This window comes from Narcine bancroftii, chromosome 4 (assembly GCF_036971445.1).
Source record: "Narcine bancroftii isolate sNarBan1 chromosome 4, sNarBan1.hap1, whole genome shotgun sequence".
NCBI classification, from domain to species: domain Eukaryota; kingdom Metazoa; phylum Chordata; class Chondrichthyes; order Torpediniformes; family Narcinidae; genus Narcine; species Narcine bancroftii.
Genome location: NC_091472.1, coordinates 120177729 through 120199661, shown reverse-complemented (window position 1 = coordinate 120199661; position 21933 = coordinate 120177729). Strand labels below are relative to the sequence as shown.

At 43.9% G+C, this 21933-nt stretch overlaps 1 protein-coding gene across 2 annotated transcripts in view; it reads right to left on the bottom strand.

Annotated features, from left to right (window-relative positions):
* The window catches only part of LOC138761059 (tricarboxylate transport protein B, mitochondrial), a 49708-nt gene extending 28537 nt beyond the window's left edge, over nucleotides 1-21171 (bottom strand). For both annotated transcript variants that reach the window (XM_069932620.1, XM_069932621.1), the window contains exon 1: nucleotides 20838-21171. In XM_069932620.1, the coding sequence (XP_069788721.1) occupies nucleotides 20838-20934 (97 nt within the window). In that variant the 5' untranslated portion in view covers nucleotides 20935-21171. The remainder of the gene's footprint in view (nucleotides 1-20837) is intronic.
* Between the last annotated feature and the right edge of the window lie 762 nt (nucleotides 21172-21933).

Below are 21933 nucleotides of genomic sequence, written 5' to 3'. Positions count from 1 at the left end.
TGTTGGGTTCAAGCACATAGCACAGTACTTGGACCCTCCCCAGGAGAGGGATCCAGACATCAGGAGGAGGAAAATGGCTGAATGGAGTTCCTGCTGGGGAATGTGTGCCTGGACCACTAGGTCTGTGGCAGCCAAAGCACATCCAGCTCATCCCACCTCTCTATTAGCGCACTGAAGCAGGAGCTCGGCACACAACCTCTTGAGCCTGCTCCACCACTTCATGGGATCTGCTCAGCTACAGCTCCACCACCTTTGATCAAAGAAAATCTCCAGGTGTGGTGGTGGAGGCTCGTTCAATAGAACCTCAGATAGGGCACGTGGATGAAAGAAAAAGAGAGGGTTAGGTACATTGTGGAATAGGTTTACACAGGTTGGCAAAACATCATGGGCTGAAGGATCTGTATTGTGGTGTAATGTTCTATGTTCTAAAATCTATATTCAGACCATATTCCTCTCTATAGCCCTTATTACACAGAGATCCTGCACATTGCCGTAAAGAAGACCTATAATTAAGCCGGCTTTATGTTTTTTTTAAAAAACACTAAATCAAACAACACCAGCATAATGCACTTCGGGTCTGTGGCTACCTCCTCTGCCGGTTTAAAGGTGGGACTACAATGACTCCCTTCCCCATTCCATGTTTGTACCTTTTACACAGAATGGCATGTCACAATAAAGGCACAATATTCCCACATTGAAGAGGCTGTGTAAAAGGGGCTTATGATACAGAATTTCAAAGATCTGCTGCTCAAATAATCTCACTACATCCAGTTCTCCCGTCGTTTAAGAACCCAGATGAGGTTTAAACAGGGAATATGTTCACAGGTCTGGTTTGTAAAGTGGAAGCGGGGTGGAGGAGCACTTAACACTACATTCAAAGGGGCAGCTTCAAATGGAATGATTGAATCGCACAGGGGCACCACTGTTTCTCAAGGCAACCAACAGCCTCGCGTGTCATTGAGAATTTAAATTCAGCAGAGGGCTCGTGATGCTTGTGCAGATTCTCTGGAGAAACTCGTCAAGAGATTTGGCACCGTTGTGGAGGCTCGGTGCTTAGAAATAAGTCAAAGGTTGGCAGCTGAGGGTTACGGTTAGTTTTCAAAACATCAAGCAGCACAAATAAAATTGGGCAGTTTGAAAAATCAAATCAGAAACACCGCACACTAAACCCATGGTCAGGAAGGTAGAGCAGTGCCTACACCTCCTCAGGAGTTGAGTAGGGCAAGGTTACTGGTCCCCATCTTGACAACATTTTACAAGAGCACAATCGTGAGTGTCCTATCTGGCTGCGTCATTAGGGGTTTGATGCACAAAAGATTTTTTTTTAAAAAAAGATAAATTTACCTTTTATGCAAAAGGCAGAAAAGGCGGCGAGCTTAGTCCTTTTTTGTAGAGCAGCTGGCTTCTCATGGCAAAAGGGGGTGGGATGTGTATCACAGCAGCGGCCGCCCTGAAACAGCCACTCCGCCCCCTGACAGCCCCTCCACCCCACCACCTGACAGCATCATTCCCCCCCCCCCCCCCACCTCCTGCCACCCAACAGCTCCCTCCCACCAACCGAAGCTCTGTCAGGAACGGGTGGTATGAGAGAGTGCAGCAGGGGAGCAACTTTGAGGGAGCAGGAAGCATGGTGTGAGGGAACAGGCGGCGCGAGGGAGCACAGGCTGACAGTTTCAGCTGCTCTCTAACAGTGTAGCCAGGCTGTCAATGTGACATCAATCATCTTACATGCATAATGATTACTTAAGGTGGTATGTGAGTGGAAAGAAAAAGGTTGAGAACCACTATAAATTTAACAGGAAATTCTTGGGATCATAAGGCACCAAAGGCAACAGGCTGTCCTAGATGTGTTTTTTTCTACATCCAGAGAGTGGTTTGGATTTAAATTTAAATTTTAAATTTAAATACAGCATAGTAACAGGCCATTATGGCCATGAGTCCGTCCCACCCAATTTACATCCAATTAACCTACAATCCCCCTGTACATTTCAAATGTTGGGAAGAAACTGGAGCCCCTGAGGAAAACCCATGCAAATACGGGGAGAACTTAAAGATAGTGGGGGATTCAAACCCCTTTCCTAATTGCTGGCACCTAAAAGTGCTGCGCTATCTGCTACGCCAACTGTGCCAGATGTGGAATTTGCTCCTGCAAGAATAGCCAAAAAGCAGTGGGAAGTTAGCCACACACAAGGATGAGCAGAGATTTGATAGATATACATATTAGATGGAGTAAATGCAAGCAGGCTTTTTCACTGTGACATAACAACCAGAGAACATGGGTTAAGAGTGAAATGCAAAATGTTTAAAAGGACCATTTGGAGGAACTTCTTCAACAGAGTGGTGAGAGTGTGGAACAAACTGCCATCTGAAGTGGTGAATGTGGGACATTGAAGAGAAGATTGAATAGGTGTATGGATGGGAGGGGTATGGAGTGTTATGGTCCAGGTCAATGGGACTAGGCAGAATAATAGTTCAGCACAGATGAGATGGGCTGAAGGTCCTGTTCCTGCACTGTAGTGTTCTATGCTTCTCAAGGAGAATATGACAAGTTAAAATAAAGATGGAGGCAAGGGAAGATTAAAGACCACTGCAGAAGAGTCTGCCTCTATGATGCTGTTCTGCAATTACTGAGCAGCGCAGTGATTCTAATTAGTTCCATGGCTAAATATACATTCACAGCCCAGAGACATTGTTCTATTTGCACTCATTAATCCCTCTGTAATTGGATGAACTTCTTGTTCATTCACAGTGAAAACAATCTGTCTCTCATTTCAAGCATTCCAGCAGATGGATTCTGAAGGATTATTGCTGCATGCATGCCATTAATTACCTTGGATTCAAACAAACCAATCCACTACACCATGCTATAGAGGAAACAATGGGAGGGATCACAGACACAATTTTAAAAAGTGTGGCAAAACAGAAATGCTGGAGGAACTCAGCTGATCTCACAGCATCCATAGGAGGTAAAGACATATTACCGAAGTTTCAGGCCTGAGCTCTTCCTCAAGTTATGAGTGAAAAAAGACAGGCTGGGGAAAGAAAAGGGTAAGAATGAAGGGGGTGGGGGGGGCAGAATACAGATCAACAGACAAAAGGTGTTAATTGGATATGATAGGAGGAAAGGTGAGAATTGATTTTGGCCTCTAGGCCATTTCTTTCAGGCCTACCTTCTTGAGACTGGAGACGAAGCAGATAGAAAAATGGAAACTTACCGTTCAGACTGTAGCCCTTAAAGGCTGCTTCGGAATCCAATTCAAAGGAGAGGCGCCTCATAGCACCCTCCGGAGCCCCATGTCCGCTTGCCGACATGACATCATTGAAGCATGCCGAAGAAGAAGAACCTTATATTGGATCATGGCGGCCCCGAAACAGGCAAGGCAAATGCTTATGCTATCTTCAGCTTGTCTTGGTGTTCAGAATGAGATCCAGTGCATCCTCAGTAAGGCCATTAAAACTCTGATAAAATTCATGCTCCTGCGTCTCATGCTGACGACGTCACTACAACGTCATGAGCCAGCCCCCAAACAGCCGCTTAGCGCAGCTGCCCGCCAATTCAAATTGATCGGCAGAGGGCTGCGCTGCATAGATTATCCCTCTCGGAGAGGGGTTGGAATATGCGGCTCAGAGACCATCCTTTGCACATTCAGAAAGGGAGGGGATTATGCAATTTTGGGCTATCTGAAATGGCCTATAGTTTCCAATTTGAGTGATGTGGTTACATTTCTGGGCGATGACACACCCATCAAAAGAATGAATGAGAGCTTATTGCCATATATGCTAGTCCAATGTATAGATCCAATGAAAGACCTACCTGTTTCAGCTTCCCAGATACGTAATACACACTAACAACAAGCTAAGTTTGTATAACTTTTCTCTCTGGTGTAAGAGGCTAAGAGGGGACCTTTTTCCCCAAAATTAGCATAGGTTAAAGGTAAGCAGTGCTGGGCAGCACACCACAAGAGATTGCCAACTCCAGAGGAGCAGCAGGGCACCATAACGGGGAGAACAACTCCCCACTCAGTTAGGAAGAAGCAGCCTGGGAGATGACTTTATAGGACAGGGACCAGCGAAGGGCACAGCAGCTAAAGAACCCACACAGGCTACAGGTGGTTGGCGGCATTGTCAAAGGTCTCACACAGGCTGTGGGCTGCTGGAGACTGGCTCATGGGAACCAAATATCAGAACTGGGATTCGAGAGGGTGCAAAGGGCAAGAAGGGCCCATGAATGGTCTCAGGCGCTCTGGGCTTTCTGATCGTATCAGAGGTTTGCATCCGGAGTTTGGGTTGTCAATGGTTTGAACTCAGTGTCTCTAAGAGATTCTCTTTTACTTCTTCCTCCTATTGTTAGTGGTGGCAACTCTTTGTTTCCCTTATGGCAGACAAAAGTTAAAATATATCATATATTCTACTCTTTTAATGTATTATTACATGACAATAAAAGGAACTTTGAACCTTTAAAAGATTTAATAAGGTCCTGAGGGGCACCTTCTTCACACAGAGGGTGGTAGGTATATGAAAAGACATAGTAGATGCAGGGACAATTGTAACAACAGACAGGTACATAGTAGGAAAAGGTTTAGAGCACACATGTCAAACTCTGGCCCGCGGGCCAAATTTGGCCTGCGATATAATTATATTTGGCCCGCAATATCATATTAAATATATATTAGAGTTGGCCCGCTGGCCGCCGCGCCAGTATAGCGCATGCACACTGAAGGTGAAAATGAAGACGCCGGAGGTGTGGAGGGATCTCAGAGTCCCGAATCACGGGGATCGGAGCGCCGCACTCAGCCCGCCCGGCTCCCGGACACAAAGATGCGGCTGGAGTTGGGGACCATCCTCGCTGGGTCTGCGCTTCAGGGCGACGCCAGACCGAGCGTCTCGTTGGCGATGCCTTCCCCCTCGCTCCGTGCGCAGCGGACCCTGCCTCTCACTCCTTTTGTTGGAGACGAGCCCGGCGCCGTGAGATCACAGTTTAATCCCTCTCCAACCATGGGAGGGGGGTGGGAGCAACGCGCTCTTCTCAGCCAATTCCTCCACCGCCCCGGACGCCGGCGTTTCAACGGGGGGTTCGGGTGCCTTCGTCAGGCGACCGACCTGTTGGTCCAAGACAAGGGGAGAGCGTACAAACTCCACACAGACAGCACCTGAATTCGGGTGAACGTGGAGCTGCGACCCCACATTCCACATCAGGACTGTGTGTAAGATTGGGAGCAGTGAGACGGAAGCTTATTTTGTTCCTGTGATTTAAGCCTTTCTTGGGGTGGGGGGGGGGGGTCCTTCTCTGACCACTTGCCTAACAATTAACCTAATCAGATGTGGAGTTACCACAATACAACAGTTCTCAACCTTTTTCTTTCCACTCGCGTCCCTGTGCCATTGGCGCTCTGTGATTAGTAAGGGATTGCTTAAGGTAGTCTGTGGGTGGGAAGAAAAAGTTTGAAGACCATTGCTTTAATCATCCCTCATTGACTCGTCATGTGCACGGTTTCAGAACGCTAAAGGAAATGGGCCAATGACAATTTTTCTCAAGCAAAATATTTCAGTAACAATTGGGTCTAGAGCAGTGATTCTCACCCTTTCCTTCCCACTCACATCCCACCTTAAGCAATCCCTTACTAATTACAGAGTTCCGATGGCATAGGGCACACATGTCAAACTCTGGCCTGCGGGCCAAATTTGGCCTGCGATATAATTATATTTGGCCCGCAAGATCATTTCAAAAATGTATTAGAGGTGGCCCGCTGGCCGCCGCGCCAGTATAGCGCATGCACAGTAATACAACAAATCCCATAATGCATTGGCTTCAGCCTGCTAATCGCCCCCACCTCCTCTGTTTACATTGTAGGGTCTCACCGTGGACTCTGGTTTTGGGGCCTGGGCGGTGTCAGGGGAAGCCAAGGCCGCTTCCCAGCGCCCGGAACCGGAGGCCTCAGGCCTGACCTCGCCAGGACCGTTGCCCACTCCTCCTCCCTGCTGCAGGCCGATCCACGACTCATGGTGACGAGGCCGCTGATCCGCCGAGATGCCGCCCTGCAGCGAGAGCCGATGCCCCCGCACTGTCGTTGTCCAACCCGATCGCCCGCAAACCCCGCCCTCCCACACACAGGCCTGAGTAAGTATTATGAACTTTAATCTCAGGATAAAACGATCTTCCAATAGTTTCATGTCACAGTGATAAATATATTCCTGGTTAAAAATGGTCCTGCACCTGGATACAAGCTCATTAGGCATAAAACTTGAAAAGTGTGTAAATCAAAGGATATCTGTACCAATGGAAAAAGGGCATGGCAAATAACCCTGCTAGAGTTCATGCCCACAATCAGTCACCCATTTGATTGTTTCAGGAATCATGTTATTCTCCCACATTCTCAATAGCCCTCAGATTTTACTATTCGACAGCACACTAGCAACATTTGACAAATCCTCTATTGAGAAATATTATTTATTGAATATTTTATTTCTCATTTGTTAATGCTTCTGGAAAGAGTTTATCCAAAACTATTATTAAACATTTATTTTAATAAGAAAAAGTTTAACATTACATATGTTGAAAGAAGAGAAAACATGCAGATGTTGTTGAAAATTTTCAATAAATATTTAGTTCGGCCCTCGACTTAGTCCAAGTTTTTAATTTTGGCCCTCCGTGAATTTGAGTTTGACACCCCTGGTTTAGAGGGATATGCGCTGAATGCAGATAAATGGAACCATGATAATTAGCACCAACAAGTTGGGCCTGTTTCCATGGTTTAAGATGCCACAGTGAAAAAAATAAAGGGAAGAGAAAAGAAAAATAGAAAATAAACATAATAAAATTGGCCCTCAAGCACAAAATGGTTGAAGGACTTGTTGGGAATACTCGTAGGCAGGAGATCAAGTTCCTCTGCAGGCTGACACTGCTGTGTCATTGTGAATGGGCATCCGTTCAACCACAAAGCAAGCACCCAAGTACTGTGCTCAGGAGGGGAGGAACGATCACAATCTCCAGTCCACATTCAGTCTGCATTCCAGGTCATTGTCAAACAAATAACCTGGTCACCATCTCAATGGAATCTTCCCCTGGGAACAAGACCATGGAACAATCTGACAAGTCAGCCTGGAAGTTGAGCTTCCTTGTCACTAGTCTCCAGGGACAGAGTTTTAATGTCTGTTTAAGCCAGTGTTTGAAGTTGATGACAAGGTTTTAACTACGCACATTGATTTTGGTAGAAAATACCACGCACATAAGGCAGGACAGCATACCTCCCAGTCTGTCAGCTGTCCTGAGTCAGGGAAGGCATACTTGTCCTGCTGGCATTTTGCCATACAGGACAAAGGTCATGGGCAGCATGAACAGTATCAGTCTTACTAAGAGTATACAATGACCTGCTCCTCGCCACTGACTCAGGGAGCTCTGCCATTCTAATTCTCTTGGACCTTAGTGCAGCATTCGATACAGTGCATCAAACTATTTTAATAGATCACCTCTGGCAGAGGGTCAATGTCAATAGCACAACTCTGACCTGGTTTAAATCCTATCTTAGTGATAGGACTTTCTCAGTCAACATGAGCAAATTTTAGTCCTCCTCCACTACCCTTTCCTGTTGGGACCCACAAGGGTCTACTCTGGGTCCCATTCGCTTCTCCTTATAACATGCTTCCCCTCAGCTTTATCATCCAAAATCACAGCATCTCCTTCCACTGCTATGCTGATAATACTCAGATCTATCTCCACCCGAAGCCCAAAGATCAAGCAAAGATAACCAGCCTCAACGACTGGAGGACAAAGTGCTGGATGGCTCAAATCTTCCTGCCAATAAACGAAGGCGAATCCGAGATCGTCCTATTTGATGCCCCACCCCTCCCACCAAAATTATCCCAATTCCCTTGGCAACTTAGCCACCCTCATTAAACCACACGTCAAATCCCTTGGTGTGATTTCAATTCCACCTTCAAGTTTGCCAAACAAGTCAATGCAGTAGTAAAAGCTTTTTCCACATCCTCACTATGGCCACAATCAAATCATTCCTGTCACTGAAAGACCTCAAGAGAGTTATCCATGCCATCATTTTCTCCTGTTTAGACTACTACAACTCTCTATATATGGGAATTAGTCAGTAGCCATCATCCCATCTACAACTGGCTCAGAATGCTTCAGCCTGGTTCCTGATAGGAGCCAAGAAGAGGGACCATATCACCCCTATTCTCACCTCCCTTCACTGGCTGCCAGTATGGCTTAGGATAGATTTTAAAGTTCTCCAGTTTGTTTACAAAGCCATCAATGGACTAGCCCCCTCCTACTCTACTTCAAGTCCCCTCAGATCGGCCAGTTTAGGATGCTTGGTTGTTCCACACTCAAATTGCAAACTCAGGGGAGATCGCACCTTCACGATAGAAGCCCCCAAACTATGGAATAATATTCCTCGTTCCATCAATTCAGCCCCTTCCTTTAACCCTTAAATCCAGGCTGAAGTTGTATCTTCACTCGCAAGCATTTTGAAGTGATTGTTGATTGTTACTTTGTTGTATGTACAATTGTGAACCTTAAGATGTAATTTATGATCTGTACAGCAGCTTGGTCCAAATGTTTTAATTTTGCTATATAAACTAAATTAAACAGGAATATGAAGATTGCACACCCAAAAGCAGTGAAGACTGCTCACTTTGTGATTTGCCAGAAATAGCACTGCAATTAGTTAGGGGTGACCAAGCGGTACAGGGCAGAGGAAACACTGCACTGTCCCAGGTGTCACCTTTTAAACAAGCTCTTCAAACTTTTGCTCTTGAGAGTGGCGAAGTAAATGTATCAAAGAGCAGGAGTTTCCTCCTGTACAAGTGGTACCGGTATCTCAGAAATCAGATCTCTGTTAACAGAACCAAACAGATTATTTCCTTGCAATCAATCAGAGCCTACCAAACTGTTTGCTAATTTAAAGTGGGATCTAACTCTCAGACATGCCCAACATCTTTACTGCCTCTGAAAGAGAGCCATGCTAGACTATTTCCTATTTTTAAGAGGTAGTTTGATGGATCTTGAGTCCTTCGTGGGCAGATCAGAGTTGCACAATATGATAACAGGCCCTTTGGCCCAACTAGTCCATGCCAGCCAATGCTGATCGGAGCTATTCATTTTTGCTTGCATTTGGCTGGTCTCCCTCTGAAACTTTTCTATCCATTAACTACCTAAATGTTCTTTAAATGTTGCAATTGCACTTGCCTCAATCACTTTCTCTGGGATCTTGCTCCATAAACCCCTTGGACTCTCTGATCAGAGTTCAAATCCCACAACAACAACTGTGGAATTTAAATCCAGGCACGGATGAGCTGAAGCAAGGGGCCTGTTCCATGCTGGGTTACTCTCTCTCTGTGGGCTTCTCAAGTTGAGCAAGTATTGCTGTGGGCTGCTGGAGACTAGCTCATGGAAACCAGGTATCAGAATCAGGATTCAAGAGGGTGCTAAGGGCAAGAAGGGCTCCTGAAGGGCCCTGGATGCTGAAGGCTATCTGACTGTATCGAAGGTTTGGATCTGCAGCTCAGGCTGTCAATGGATTGATTGTGATGCTGCAGGAGCGCTGGAGGTGAATCCACGGACACTCAGTGTCTCTGAAGCGACTCGCTTGCTTCTTTTTCTCTTATTGTTGAGGGTGTCTGCCAATTCTCATGGCAACCCTTTGTCTGCCTTATGGCAGACAAATGTTGAAATATATCATTTTCATGATTTATTCTGATAATAAAAGGAACCTTGAAGCATTTAATTGTCCATCCATAATTACCCTTCAGAAGGTGGTGGGAAGCTGCTTTTGTGAACTGCTGCAGTCCTTGAGGTGAGTGTGCCCACAGGGCTGTGGGGGAGGGAATTTCTGGATTGACACAGTTATGATGAAGGAACAGGGTTAATTTTCCAAGAGAGATACTGTTGCCGTTGCTCTGTGCTGATCTTTCTCCAACTCTGAACTGTGTTCTTCCTGTACTATGCATGGTTTGAATTGCTGGGCTGCTCACAAAGTGACCTTTTTCAATGTACTCTGGTGCACATGGCAATAAACTTGAACTTGAAGTCACAATGGTGAGTGGTTTGGAGGGCGATTTCCAGAGGGCAGCGTTCCCCTGCCTTTATCATTCTCGCTGGTCGAGGGTTTGGAAGGCACTGCTATTAACTGCAGTCACAATCAGCCCAAGCAACCGCCAAACAACGGATGATGACTCATCTACAATGACTGGCTAAGACACCATCAAGAGCTCTGACATACAAGGTGGGATTGACTGGACCAGTCTTGTATGAAGGAATGAGAGTTTAATGTCATATACACAAGTATGATCTAGACAGGTAGATGGAAATGGGACTCCCTTGGTCAGCATGGACAAGTGAGGCTGAAGAGTCTATTTCTGTGCTGCAGAGGTCTGTAGCTTCATAATGTATGGATGCAATGCAAGTCTGACTGGCTGAAGTTTCCTAGTTACGTAAAAATACACCAACAACAAATTAAGTATAATTAAGATGCAAAAAGAAAAAAAATACAAGACAGAATAAAACAAATAAAGAGTGACAGGATTAACAGAGTCCAAATCTGGTGCTGACTGTAAGGAGTCTGAGCATTTTCCTCCTGAGTTTCCTCAGAGTGCTCTAGTTTCCTCCCACCATTCAAAACATACCAGAGTTTTAGGTCAGTTAGATGTAATTGAGCATGGGCCTGTGGGCCGAAAGGGACTGTATGTCCAAACTTTTTAAAATATTCAGATCAAACAAAAAGAATGTGGAGGAGCCCAGTAGGTCAGGCAGCAACAGTGGGTTGAAATGGTCAGTCAACGTTTCAGTGCTGGACCTAGTTATTGTCTTTTTCTGATAAATATTCACAGGAGTGCAAAAGATTTGTGCCAGTGGAACAGTCAGATCTCTGTGTTCTTGTAGCAGAGTTACACAATAACACTTTTGGGTGATATAGGGAGGTTCAGAAACTAATTGATAGCTATTGGGAAAAAAAAACAGTTTCAGAGCCAGGGGTTTCTGTACCTTGAGAATGCAGACAAGGTGGCACTCAGTTTAACATTGCTTCCAGAAGGCAGCTCCTCAGACAGAGCGGCACTCTCACTGCACAGGACTAGGTTCAAGCCTTGCAGAGGCCTCTGCAGAAATATTTGCATCATCTTTGGCCACAGGCGAAGTACCAGAAGACCGAGTGCAGCTAATGTACAGTTATTTAAAGAGGGCAGGCCGCGAGTCGAACAGCTCTAGTGGGTGAGCGACAGAATCTATCAGCATTTGGATAGGCATTGAATGATTAGGGATAGTCAGTGTGGCTTTGCACACGGGAGCTTGCCTCTCATAAATCCTATATCATTTTTTTTTGATCGAGGTTTGACAAGGTTCAAGCTTCCCACAATGCAAGCTACTCAGTAAGGTTAGATCACATGGGATCCAAGGTGTGCTGGCCAATTGGATTCAAAACAGGTGTGGGGGAAGAGTGGTAGTGGAGGATCACTTTGTGGATTGGAGATCGGTGACCAGTGGTGTGCTGCACAGATTAGTGCTGGACCTATTCGCGTTCATCTATATTAATGATTTGGATGACAATAGAGTAAACATGATTTGTGCATTTGTATTTGACACCAAAATTGGTGGTGTCGAGGGCAGTGAGGAAGAATACACAAACTCAGAACAGGATCTAGATTATTTCGAAGGTGGGCCTGTGGCAAGTGGAATTCAACTCCAACACAAGTTGAGTAGTACAGTTAGCACATTGCTGTTACAGCGTCAGAGACACTGGTTTGAATCTGGCACTGCCTGTATGGGGTTTATACATTCTCCCTGTGACCTGTGTGTGTTTTCCCCAGGTGCTGTGGTTTCCTCCCAGCTTCCAATAATTTACAGGGTTATCAGGTTAATTGGTCACATTGATGTGTTTGGGCTTGTGGGGCAGAAGGGCCTGTTACATTGCTGTATCTCTGAAATTAAAAAACGTATGAGGCTTTGCACTGTGGCAAGTCAAACCAGGGTAGGCCTTGCAGAGTATGTGGCAGGGCCCTGGAGAGTGCTGAGGAAGAGAGAGATCTAGGGGTACTGATGCACCTCAGGTGGAAAACTTAATGAAGGCATTTGGCACGCTGGTCTTCACTGCGAGAGATAAGAGTTTACAAATTGGGATCTCCTGGTGCACCTGTTAGTGAGACCATACTTAGAGTGATGTGTGCAGTTCTTGTTGCTCAGATTATAGGATGCTAATAAACTGGAATGGGCACAGAAGAGATTCACCAGGATGCCACGAGGACTGGAGGGCTTGAGTTATAGGGAGACGCTGGATAGTCTGAGTCTTTATTCCATTCAGTGTAGGAGACAGAGGAGATGACCTTATAGAGGTTTATAAATCATGAGGGGCATGGATAATGAATGCTCATACACTTTCTCCCAGGGAAGAGAATTCTAGACCTAGAGAGCATTGGTTTAAGGTGAGAGGAGGGAGATTTAAGTGGCCTGCAGGGAAACGTTTTAAACTTGAGCAAGCTGCCAGAGGAAGCAAGAGAGGTGGGCACAATTATGACATTCAAAAGATATTTAGATAGATTTGTACGGATAGAAAATGTTTTGAAAGATACGGACCAAATGCTGGCAAATGAGACCAGCTCAGAATGCCAACTTGCTGGGCAAGGATGAGTTGGGCTGAAAGGCCTGTTCCTTGCTGTGTGCGATGCTTGAACTCATGAGCCTCTGAAGGAGAAACTCTTTGGTAACAAAATGTTTGCTATTCTCTTGGCCTTTACACCCTATGTTCAGAAGCCGTATGCAACAGAGCAGCCAGGGTCCCACAGGAGATCCACCATTACAGTAGACCCAGGTGCAGAATGGACAACTTCCACGTCCACCAGCAGGAGCTGAACTGCAGCAATGATGACTGCCAACAACTCTCCTTCCCCCCCCCCACCCCCCGATGGGATGCATCAGGAGTCACATTCATCATTAAGTTGCTCAGTCGCTATCACGATCAAAGCAGTCAGCTCACGCTGACATTAAACTTACAGTAGTGATGCAAAACCTGGATTTCTCACTGCCTCAGGTCACCTTCAGCAGAGGGGCTAGAAGAGTTTTATCCATTAGCAGGAGACTAGAGAGCTGGATGACAATTAAACAGTGACTCAGAGCTCTTGAGGGATGAATGCCTGTTAATGTAATTAGGTACACTGAGGACCACTCACATCAAGTCACAGAATTTATTCTTCAACTGTATGCACAAGTCATTGGTTGCCAAACTCCTATCAAAGAGCTGTCAGAACTCATCAATCCCCGAGAGTGCATTACTAATTCACTTGACTACAAACCCCACATTCTGGGAAAAGCTAAGCAAGTTCCATGTTTTATGAAGTGCAATTTTTTATTCCCTGTCAACCTAATCTCAAGGAATAATTTCTCCTTCCTGTTTATGTTCAAGTGATTACTAAGCGAAACTACATTTCTTTTCAGCATTTACTTACAACGTAATAACTGAAGAACAGGTACAATGGGAATTATGGAGATTTGCAGCCCATTTAGTCCATTGTGTTCATACCAGTTAGAAGCAGTGCTATTTAGTTGATATCATGCCCTAAGCATGCAGGAGTGCTCATTACTTGCTTGTATGAAGGGACCTCCAAAGACACTTAAAGCTTGGCACCATCTACTATAACAAGCAACCAACTTCACTACTCTTCCATATATCACCCTTCACCAGTGGCCACGGTGAGCACCATGAGCAGTTGCTCACAATCCAAAGCAGGGGAACCACGGACCAGAGGGCACAGGCCAGAATAACCCTTTGGAACGAAGATGCTGAGGAATTTCTTCAGCCAGTGGGTGGTGAATCTGTGAAATTTGTTGCCAAGTCTTTTTTTTTGAAAAATTTTAAACCACATTATTAGTTACATTGCATTCAGTTCTAAAAATTATTTTTAAAAAATTATACATGTGGTATATATCATACCACTTCCCCCAACCCACCCTCCTACCCCCCCAAAAGAACAAAGAATAAAAAATGGAGAATGCAAAGAAGATAAAATATTTACACAATAAATTCTATTGGAGGTTACCAAGAAGCGAGGTCTTCAGAGAGCCAGTCATAGATCTAAAATTTTGTAAATGTGGGCCCCATATTTTCCAAAAAACATGATACTTGTCTCATAGAATATGTAATTTTCTCTAATGGTATTGTGACAGAGTATATAGATATGTTTTTGGGAGATAAATTGAGAAAGGTTTGTAAGAGTAGGTCACATGCAAACACTTTAAAACAGATCTTATTTGAAATACTGGAGCTCTGCCCCATGCTAGATTTCTCGGCTCCACAGCTTTTGCAAGAGCTTTGAAGAGTGCTCAAGAGACTTCACTAATGGATTATTGTTTACAAAAGGCAACTGATAAAAGATCTTGTTGGAACCACAGATTGTCTGGAAGAGAACTTGTTGCCCTAAGAGGGTCATGTGGTTTTGCAAGCAGAGAGAGAGAGAGAGATACACAGAAATCACTTGTACAGTGTTATAGCCAGCAGAAGCAGATGGGACTGAAACAGGACAAGCTGGCAAGCTTATGGAAAGCCCCATTTTGGAAGTCGGCCTGGTCAAAGCCTTTGTGGTTCATGCAAGAGGAGAAGACTGGCTGTCTAATGTTTCACTTGGAATGAGAGAAACAAAAAGGAACTCTATGGTGGCCTGAAAGAAACAGGTTATCATCTCGAGAACCCTGAAGGGGCAGGTTAAAAGAATCAGTTGTGGATGTCATTGTACAATAAATCTTTCTGACAAAAACCTTCCTGAGTGGTAACCATTTACCTTTCATGCACCAAAGTCTGGTGAACTTTATAAATATTAAATTCTGTGCACAGTATAAGAACCAGTAAACTTGGAGGAGTGAGAAGTGAGATTGGACTGTGAACCAAAGAACTTTTCTGAACTTATACACATTACATACATGTGCGCTTAGAATTAGAAGGGGTTGATGAGTGGGTTAAGTAAGTTAATAGCAAAAAGTTAAAGTTTGATTCTATTTTCATGTTTAAAAATAATTAAAAGCAACTTTTGTTTAAGTAACCATTTATCTTGGTGAATATCTATTTCTGCTAGGTTTTGGGGTTCTCTGGGCTCATAACAGTATACAACTATGAAGTTCTGCCGACTATCTTTCTATTCTTCTAACTTCCATGATATAGCTATTCATTTCGAAAGCAATCAACACAAATTCAATTTGATAAGTATTTCATTTTAATTTTGGCCTTACAGCCTTAATATTACTCGTAAAAATAACATCGGATCCTGTGGGAATTTGACCCCCATAAATTTCAAAAATTATCTCTCCTTAACCAAAATTGCCTAACTTTCGGACATTGTCAAGTTTTTTTTTTGTTTTTTTTAAATTTTTTATTTTTCACACCATAAATCACATTAGCCATGATATACACTATTTCTTTTTCACACATATACAGTGATTTTTTCTTCCCCCCCCCACTTTCCTCCCAAACCCCCCCCTCTCATCCATTTTAGGTATACAATCTAGGTTGCATTAAGCCAGTCAGACAATGTTGTCATTCAACAAAATTACACCAGAAATTCTACTGAGTCCATTCTTTTCTTTCCTTCTCCTTCCATCAACTTAGGTACTGTTTGTCCCCGGTAGGTTTTCGCTATTGTATTTAATGTAAGGCTCCTATACTTGCTCGAATATTTCAATATTATTTCTTAACCTATCTGTTATTTTTTCTAATGGAATACATTTATTCATTTAAATTTAGTAGTTTCTTCCTTTTAATTTGGTTATGTATTCCATTAATATTTAAAGACATATAGTTCAGCGTAGCCCTTTTATATTTTGTTTATCTTCTCTTTCCGTTTTTCCATCATTACCTTTCCTCCTTTTCCATTTCTGTTTTCTTATTTTCAACTCTTTATAAGACAACATTCCTACAACATCCAACATTTTCCTTATTCTCCTATTTCTATCTTCTTTATCCCCAATCTCCCCTTCACCTCCTGAGTTGTCCTTTATCCCTTGTCGGACAACCACATCTCCCCTCTCCATTTGGATTTGCGAATCCACTCGCAAGCGTCAACTGATTTTGCAGTGACCGCTATTTCCCCCCACACCGCCTCCCCCAGAAAAGATTTCACTTTTCATATGTCAAAAAGGTCACTCTTTTAATTCCCTCCTTATTCTCTCTATTCCATTACCTTCCCTTATTAATTCTTGTCTATACTATCTATATTTTCCTCTAAGTACAGATACATTTATGTATGCTCATTGTCTCTATTCACTCTTATACCTCTTTACCCGCATACATATCAATCGTGATCATTTTTACTCTCATTACCCGTCTTCATCCCTCAGTCTATTTTTGTCTTTACCCACATACATATCAATCGTGATCATTTTAACTCTCATTACCCGTCTTCCTCCCTCAGTCTATTTTTGTAATTGTTCTGCAAATTTTCGTGCTTCTTCTGGATCCGAGAATAGTCTGTTTTGTTGTCCTGGAATAAATATTTTCAATACCGCTGGATGCTTTAGTATAAATTTATACCCTTTCTTCCATAAAATCGCCTTTGCTGTATTGAACTCTTTTCTCTTCTTTAGGAGTTCAAAACTTATATCTGGATAAATGAAGATTTTTTGCCCTTTATACTCCAGTGGTTTGTTGCCCTCTCTTACTTTTTCCATTGTCTTCTCCAGTACCTTTTCTCTTGTAGTATATCTTAGGAATTTTACTACAATAGATCTTGGTTTTTGTTGTGGTTGTGGTTTAGAGGCCAATACTCTATGTGCCCTTTCTATTTCCATTTCATGCTGTAGTTCTGGACATCCTAGGGTCTTAGGGATCCACTCTTTTATAAACTCCCTCATATTCTTGCCTTCTTCATCTTCCTTAAGGCCCACTATCTTTATGTTATTTCTTCTGTTATGGTTTTCCATTGTATCTATTTTTTGAGCTAGTAGTTCTTGTGTCTCTTTAGTTTTTTTATTAGATTCCTCCAATTTCTTTTTTAAGTCTTCTACCTCCATTTCTGCTGCTACTGCCCGCTCTTCCATCTTGTCCATTTTCTTTCCCATTTCTGTTAAGGTCATATCTATTTTATTCATTTTCTCTTCTGTGTTGTTTATTCTTTTTCTTAAATCCTTAAATTTTTGCCATTCTTTAAATGACTCCATGTATCCCTTAATAAGAGAAAGTACCTCCTTTATCTTGCCTTTCTTTTCTTCTTCTATTTCACTGTACTCTTCCTCTTCCTCTTCTTCTTCCTCTGGGTTGGCCATCTGTTGTTTCTTTGGTGCCCTTTCCTTCTCTTCTTTCTTGTTTCTATTGTCTTCTGTGGTCTCTTCTTGCTGCAGGTGTTCTGCAGCTGTCGTTGCCGGCTGTGGAGATCGACTCCCCAGCTGGTCCCCCCTCCCGTCGGTGTGGTTTTTTTCATGCGCGGTTGCGCACTTTTACTCGGCTCTGCGAGCCATTTTTGTAGTCCATTATTTACCGACCTGAGGGAGCGGGTTTCTCTCTCCGCAGCGGGCCTCTTCGGACAGGTAAGGCCTTCACCTTTTTCCTCCTTTGTCTTCTCTTCCTCTCTTCTTACCGTTGCTTTCGATTTTTCTTTTTTTGTCGCCATCTTCTTTCCACCTTTATACTCACTTTTCTGTAACTTTTATTTCTGTGCCTTTGTGTTTTTCTTTGTTTTTCCCGACTTTTCTGGAGAGGGCTGGAGTTCACCGTCCGGCCACTACTCCATCACGTGACTCCTCCTCGGACATTGTCAAGTTGAATGTAAAAAGTTCCAATCTTGGATCTACACCTGAAACAGACATCTGATATGGCAGGATTTAATCGATTTAATTTTTTGTGGAGTCAAATATAACTGATTTTTTAAAATTATATTGAACTAATCTATATCTTACATTTATAAGTTTGGTCATATTATTCTTACATAACTCCATCCAATACTTATTTTAGTATTTAAATATATTTCCCACCTTAAGCTTGATTTATGCTCCTCAGGAGGCGAAGTCATTGAGTAGATTTAAACCAGAGGTTGATACATTCTTGATTAGTCAGGGCGTCAAAGAATATGGGGAGAAGGCAGGAGAAATGAGTTGAGGAAAAATACATTAGCCATGATTTGAATGACGGGTAGACTTGATGAGCCAAAAGGCCCAACTCTGCTCCTGCATTTCATGGTGTACTTCAAATATTGAGCCCAGAAGGCAGCACTATGCCCAAACAGAAAATGTCATGCTAATTTCTCAGCTATCACCAGTGATATGAGAGATTACAGTCATATATGCAAGTACAGATGCACTGAAATTTTCACTTGCTGGAGTTCCAGAGTGTATAAGATAGATCAACTACAAAGTACCAATTAAATTACCATCGTGTCCCATGAGATGGAAAAAGAGATAATAAACACAGAAGGATAGATACTTAAATATTTAGTTGCACAGTGCAAAAACCAAAGTGATGTTTTGGTAGACAGATCTTTTGGGGAACCCAGTTTATGTTTAGGGTAGTTTGGGAAGGTTCAAGAGGCTGATCTTTATTGGGAAAAAAAATCTGTTCTTGAACACAAAAGTGCTGGACCAAGTATCTGTCCCTTCTGCCTGTGAGAAGAGGTTGTGACCAGGATGATGGAGTGGAGATCCTTTATGATACTGGCTGTACCTCACATAAATATCTTCAGTGGATGGGAGGATGTAGCTTGTGATGGATTGTGACTAGTTTTGCTACTTTCTGCAATCTTCTGCATTCGTGGGCATCGTTTCCAAACAGGGCTATGATCAGCTAGTTAGTACATTTCACACAGCGCACCTGTAGAAGTTCAAAAGTGGATTTGGCAACATGGCAAGTCTCCTCCGACCAGAAAGTAAAGGTGCTGGAGTGCTTTCTTCAGGGTTGCCTCAATGTGCTGAGAGGTCCACTGAGACTTATCAGTCAATGCTATCAGTGCAGGAGGCCACATAGAGAAAGGTAAGCACAAAAGTCTACTTATGCTGGGGTCAAACACAATGCACAAAAGTGTTGGAGAGACTCATCAGATCACGCAGCATGCATAAAAAGACAGTCAACGTTTCAACCGTACCAAAAATCTATTACCTCTCGCATGTGTTCCTCCCACTTCTCCTTTCCCCCCTCCCACTCCCCCCCAATTATTTTTTATTCCGGCTGCTGCCTTATTTTCACCATTCCTAACAAAGGGCTAAGCCTCCCAGAAGAGAAAGGTTGACCATGACATGAGAGCTTATCGTTTTATAGACACAAGTACAGAGGCACCAAATGTTCACTTGTTGCAGCTACACAGATATACCAACAACAAAAAGTATCAATTAAAGTACCACCATGTGCCGAGACATAGAAAGAGACAGGATGGTGAATCAAAGGGAATTTATTTCAGACTTCCAGCATTTGGAATCTGCCAAGTTGTCCATCGGGTTGTCAATACATTCCATGCTCAATACAACTCAAAGTATTCATTCCTGGGGAACAGAATAGACTGTTCTCAGAGCCAAAGAAAGCCCAAGAATTTGCTGAACATTTGCAGGACAGGAGAAGAGAGGAGGAGGAGGAGTGACAAGAAGGATAACTGGCAAGAAAATATACAAAAATATGTAAAAATATAAAGATAATGTATATATAAAGATTTAAAGATGGATAAGAGAAAGGGAAGAAGGAAAAAAAGAGCTTTGTTATAAGTATAGGAAAATAGTATTCTCTGGGGGGGGGGGCTGGGGGGTGGGAGAATAATGGTCACTGCGAAATCGGTTGACGCTTGCGAGTAAGTTCACAAACCAAATGGAAAGGGGAGTTGTGGTTGCCATCAAGGGACAAGGGACAATCCTTGGATTGTCCCTTTAATTTGGGGTTAAAGGGTTATTGCTTGTGGGGATTGTTGGGGTATCTCATGTCGTAAGTGCGTTGTCATATATTGAGATTAAAAAGGAAAACTTAAAAAACAGTAATGGAAAAAAAGGGGATGGAGGTGGTGAAGAGGCGGAAAAGAAGTGAAAATAAAGATACAAGATGGCCACGTTGGGAACCATTTATGGAACATAACAGAAAGGCCTCGGACCACCACCACCTAAATGATAAGAAGATAAACACGATCAGATTTAATGTGTATAAGTAGATGATACGTCTTTTTTATTTGTATTCCTTTTGTATAAAGATATTGTTTTATTGTATTTTATATGTCCAATATTTAGTTTTTGGATGGGGGTGAAGGGGGAAGGGAGGGATGGGGGAAAAAAAGAGGAAATGTCACTGTGAATATTTAAAGAGATGCATCTGTAAATATATTGGTTGATATGGTTCATAGTGCGATAAATAAAGAATTACAAAAAAAACCTTGAAGGACTTGTTTAAAACATCGCGCTAGATCTAAGGGAAAGAATGAATAAAGGGATTGGAGATCTGACAGCGGAGCAGGTTCTAAGGCAAGGAAGGCATCAGCTCCAGACTAAAATTCCCCCTTGTCCACATGGGAAGTTCCCACTCTCGGGTGAAATTAGATCAGGCCCCTTCCCGATCAGCAGCTAAACAGACAGGACACAACCCCCAAACACTGACCACATTCACAAACAAGAAGCAATGATTGAACAGGTTGGTTAACAACTGGGTTCTTTTTTTGTTTCAACGTATTAAGAGTGGCAATGTCACACCTCAATCTAGGCTGAAACCCGCACAATATTCTTGCCTGGCTTTTACCTCTCAGTGCTTGGGATGAGTCAATGCACAGAGTTAAATGTTGACCAGTTTATCAAGGTTTAACACGAGTGACACCCAACCTTTCCGGACCAGCAAGCAACGTGCACCCGCCTCACTGTGTACAAAGCCCCCTCCTCCCCACACCCAGCCCACACTCACCTGCCAGAATGGCCTTGCCGGGGTGGGTGAGTTTAACTCCGGCTGGAGCAGCGGCGGCCAGGCAGCGAGGGTTGGGGGTCAGGCTGGCCCCAGACATGGCTCGCTGCTTCTCGGAGCGCTGACACAGCGAGCAAGCAGCCGGCAGCAGAGGGGAAACCGGCGGCGAAAGGGGACAGGAGACACGGCCGCTTCCTGATGCCTCTTCTCTCTCCCTGAGCTCAGAGACGTGCGTGTAACCGCGCAGGGCGGACACCAGCGTCTTCCCGTCAACTGCCCGAGCTCCGCCCCATTGCCCCAGCGTGCAGCTCCGATCCCATCGCCCGAGCACAGAGCTGGGCCCCCAGCTCCTCCCCATCACCTGATCATCGCCCCAGCGCAGAGCTCCACCCCCTTCGCTCCAGCATGGAGGTTGCCCCCAGCGCCCTTTTGCAGAGCTCCACCCCATCACCCTCCAGTGTCGACTTGGAGCTCCACAGGACAGGCTTAAAGTTACAGTCGATACAAGTACAAGAGGACGTGGAAATGGGAGGGACAGCTCTCTCCCCCACCCCACTAATGCTGATCCACCCGCAGATTGTTTGTAGCTTTGCATCACGGCCTGGTTTGGAAACTCAGATGCCCGCAGAGAGTGGCCAAGTCCATCATGGCATTGACCTCCTGCCTATCGGTGACTTCAGTGTGAGGTGGTGCCTGAAGAGGGGATCCAACCTTACCGAAGACCATGCCCTCTTATCACAGTGACCTTCAAGTCCGGCACCCAGAATTGGAGAACATTTTTCTTCCAACAGCTATCAGGCTGCTGAACCTTCCATACCACCTGAACCTTAATACTATCACCACTCCATGATTGACATGCCATATTATTTGCACAATTTTGTGAACATTTATTTTATTCTCCTTTTAAATTTATTATCTCTTCAATCAATGGGAAATAGCTTCTTTCTGCAAGCTGTGAGATTGATGAACGTTATTCTGTAACCGCCGACATTCTGCAGTTCTGCATTCACCATCACCAACATCGAAGTACTCGAGCTGGCAGAGTCCGCAAGCATCGAATCCACACTGCTGAAGATCCAACTGCGGTGGGTGGGTCACG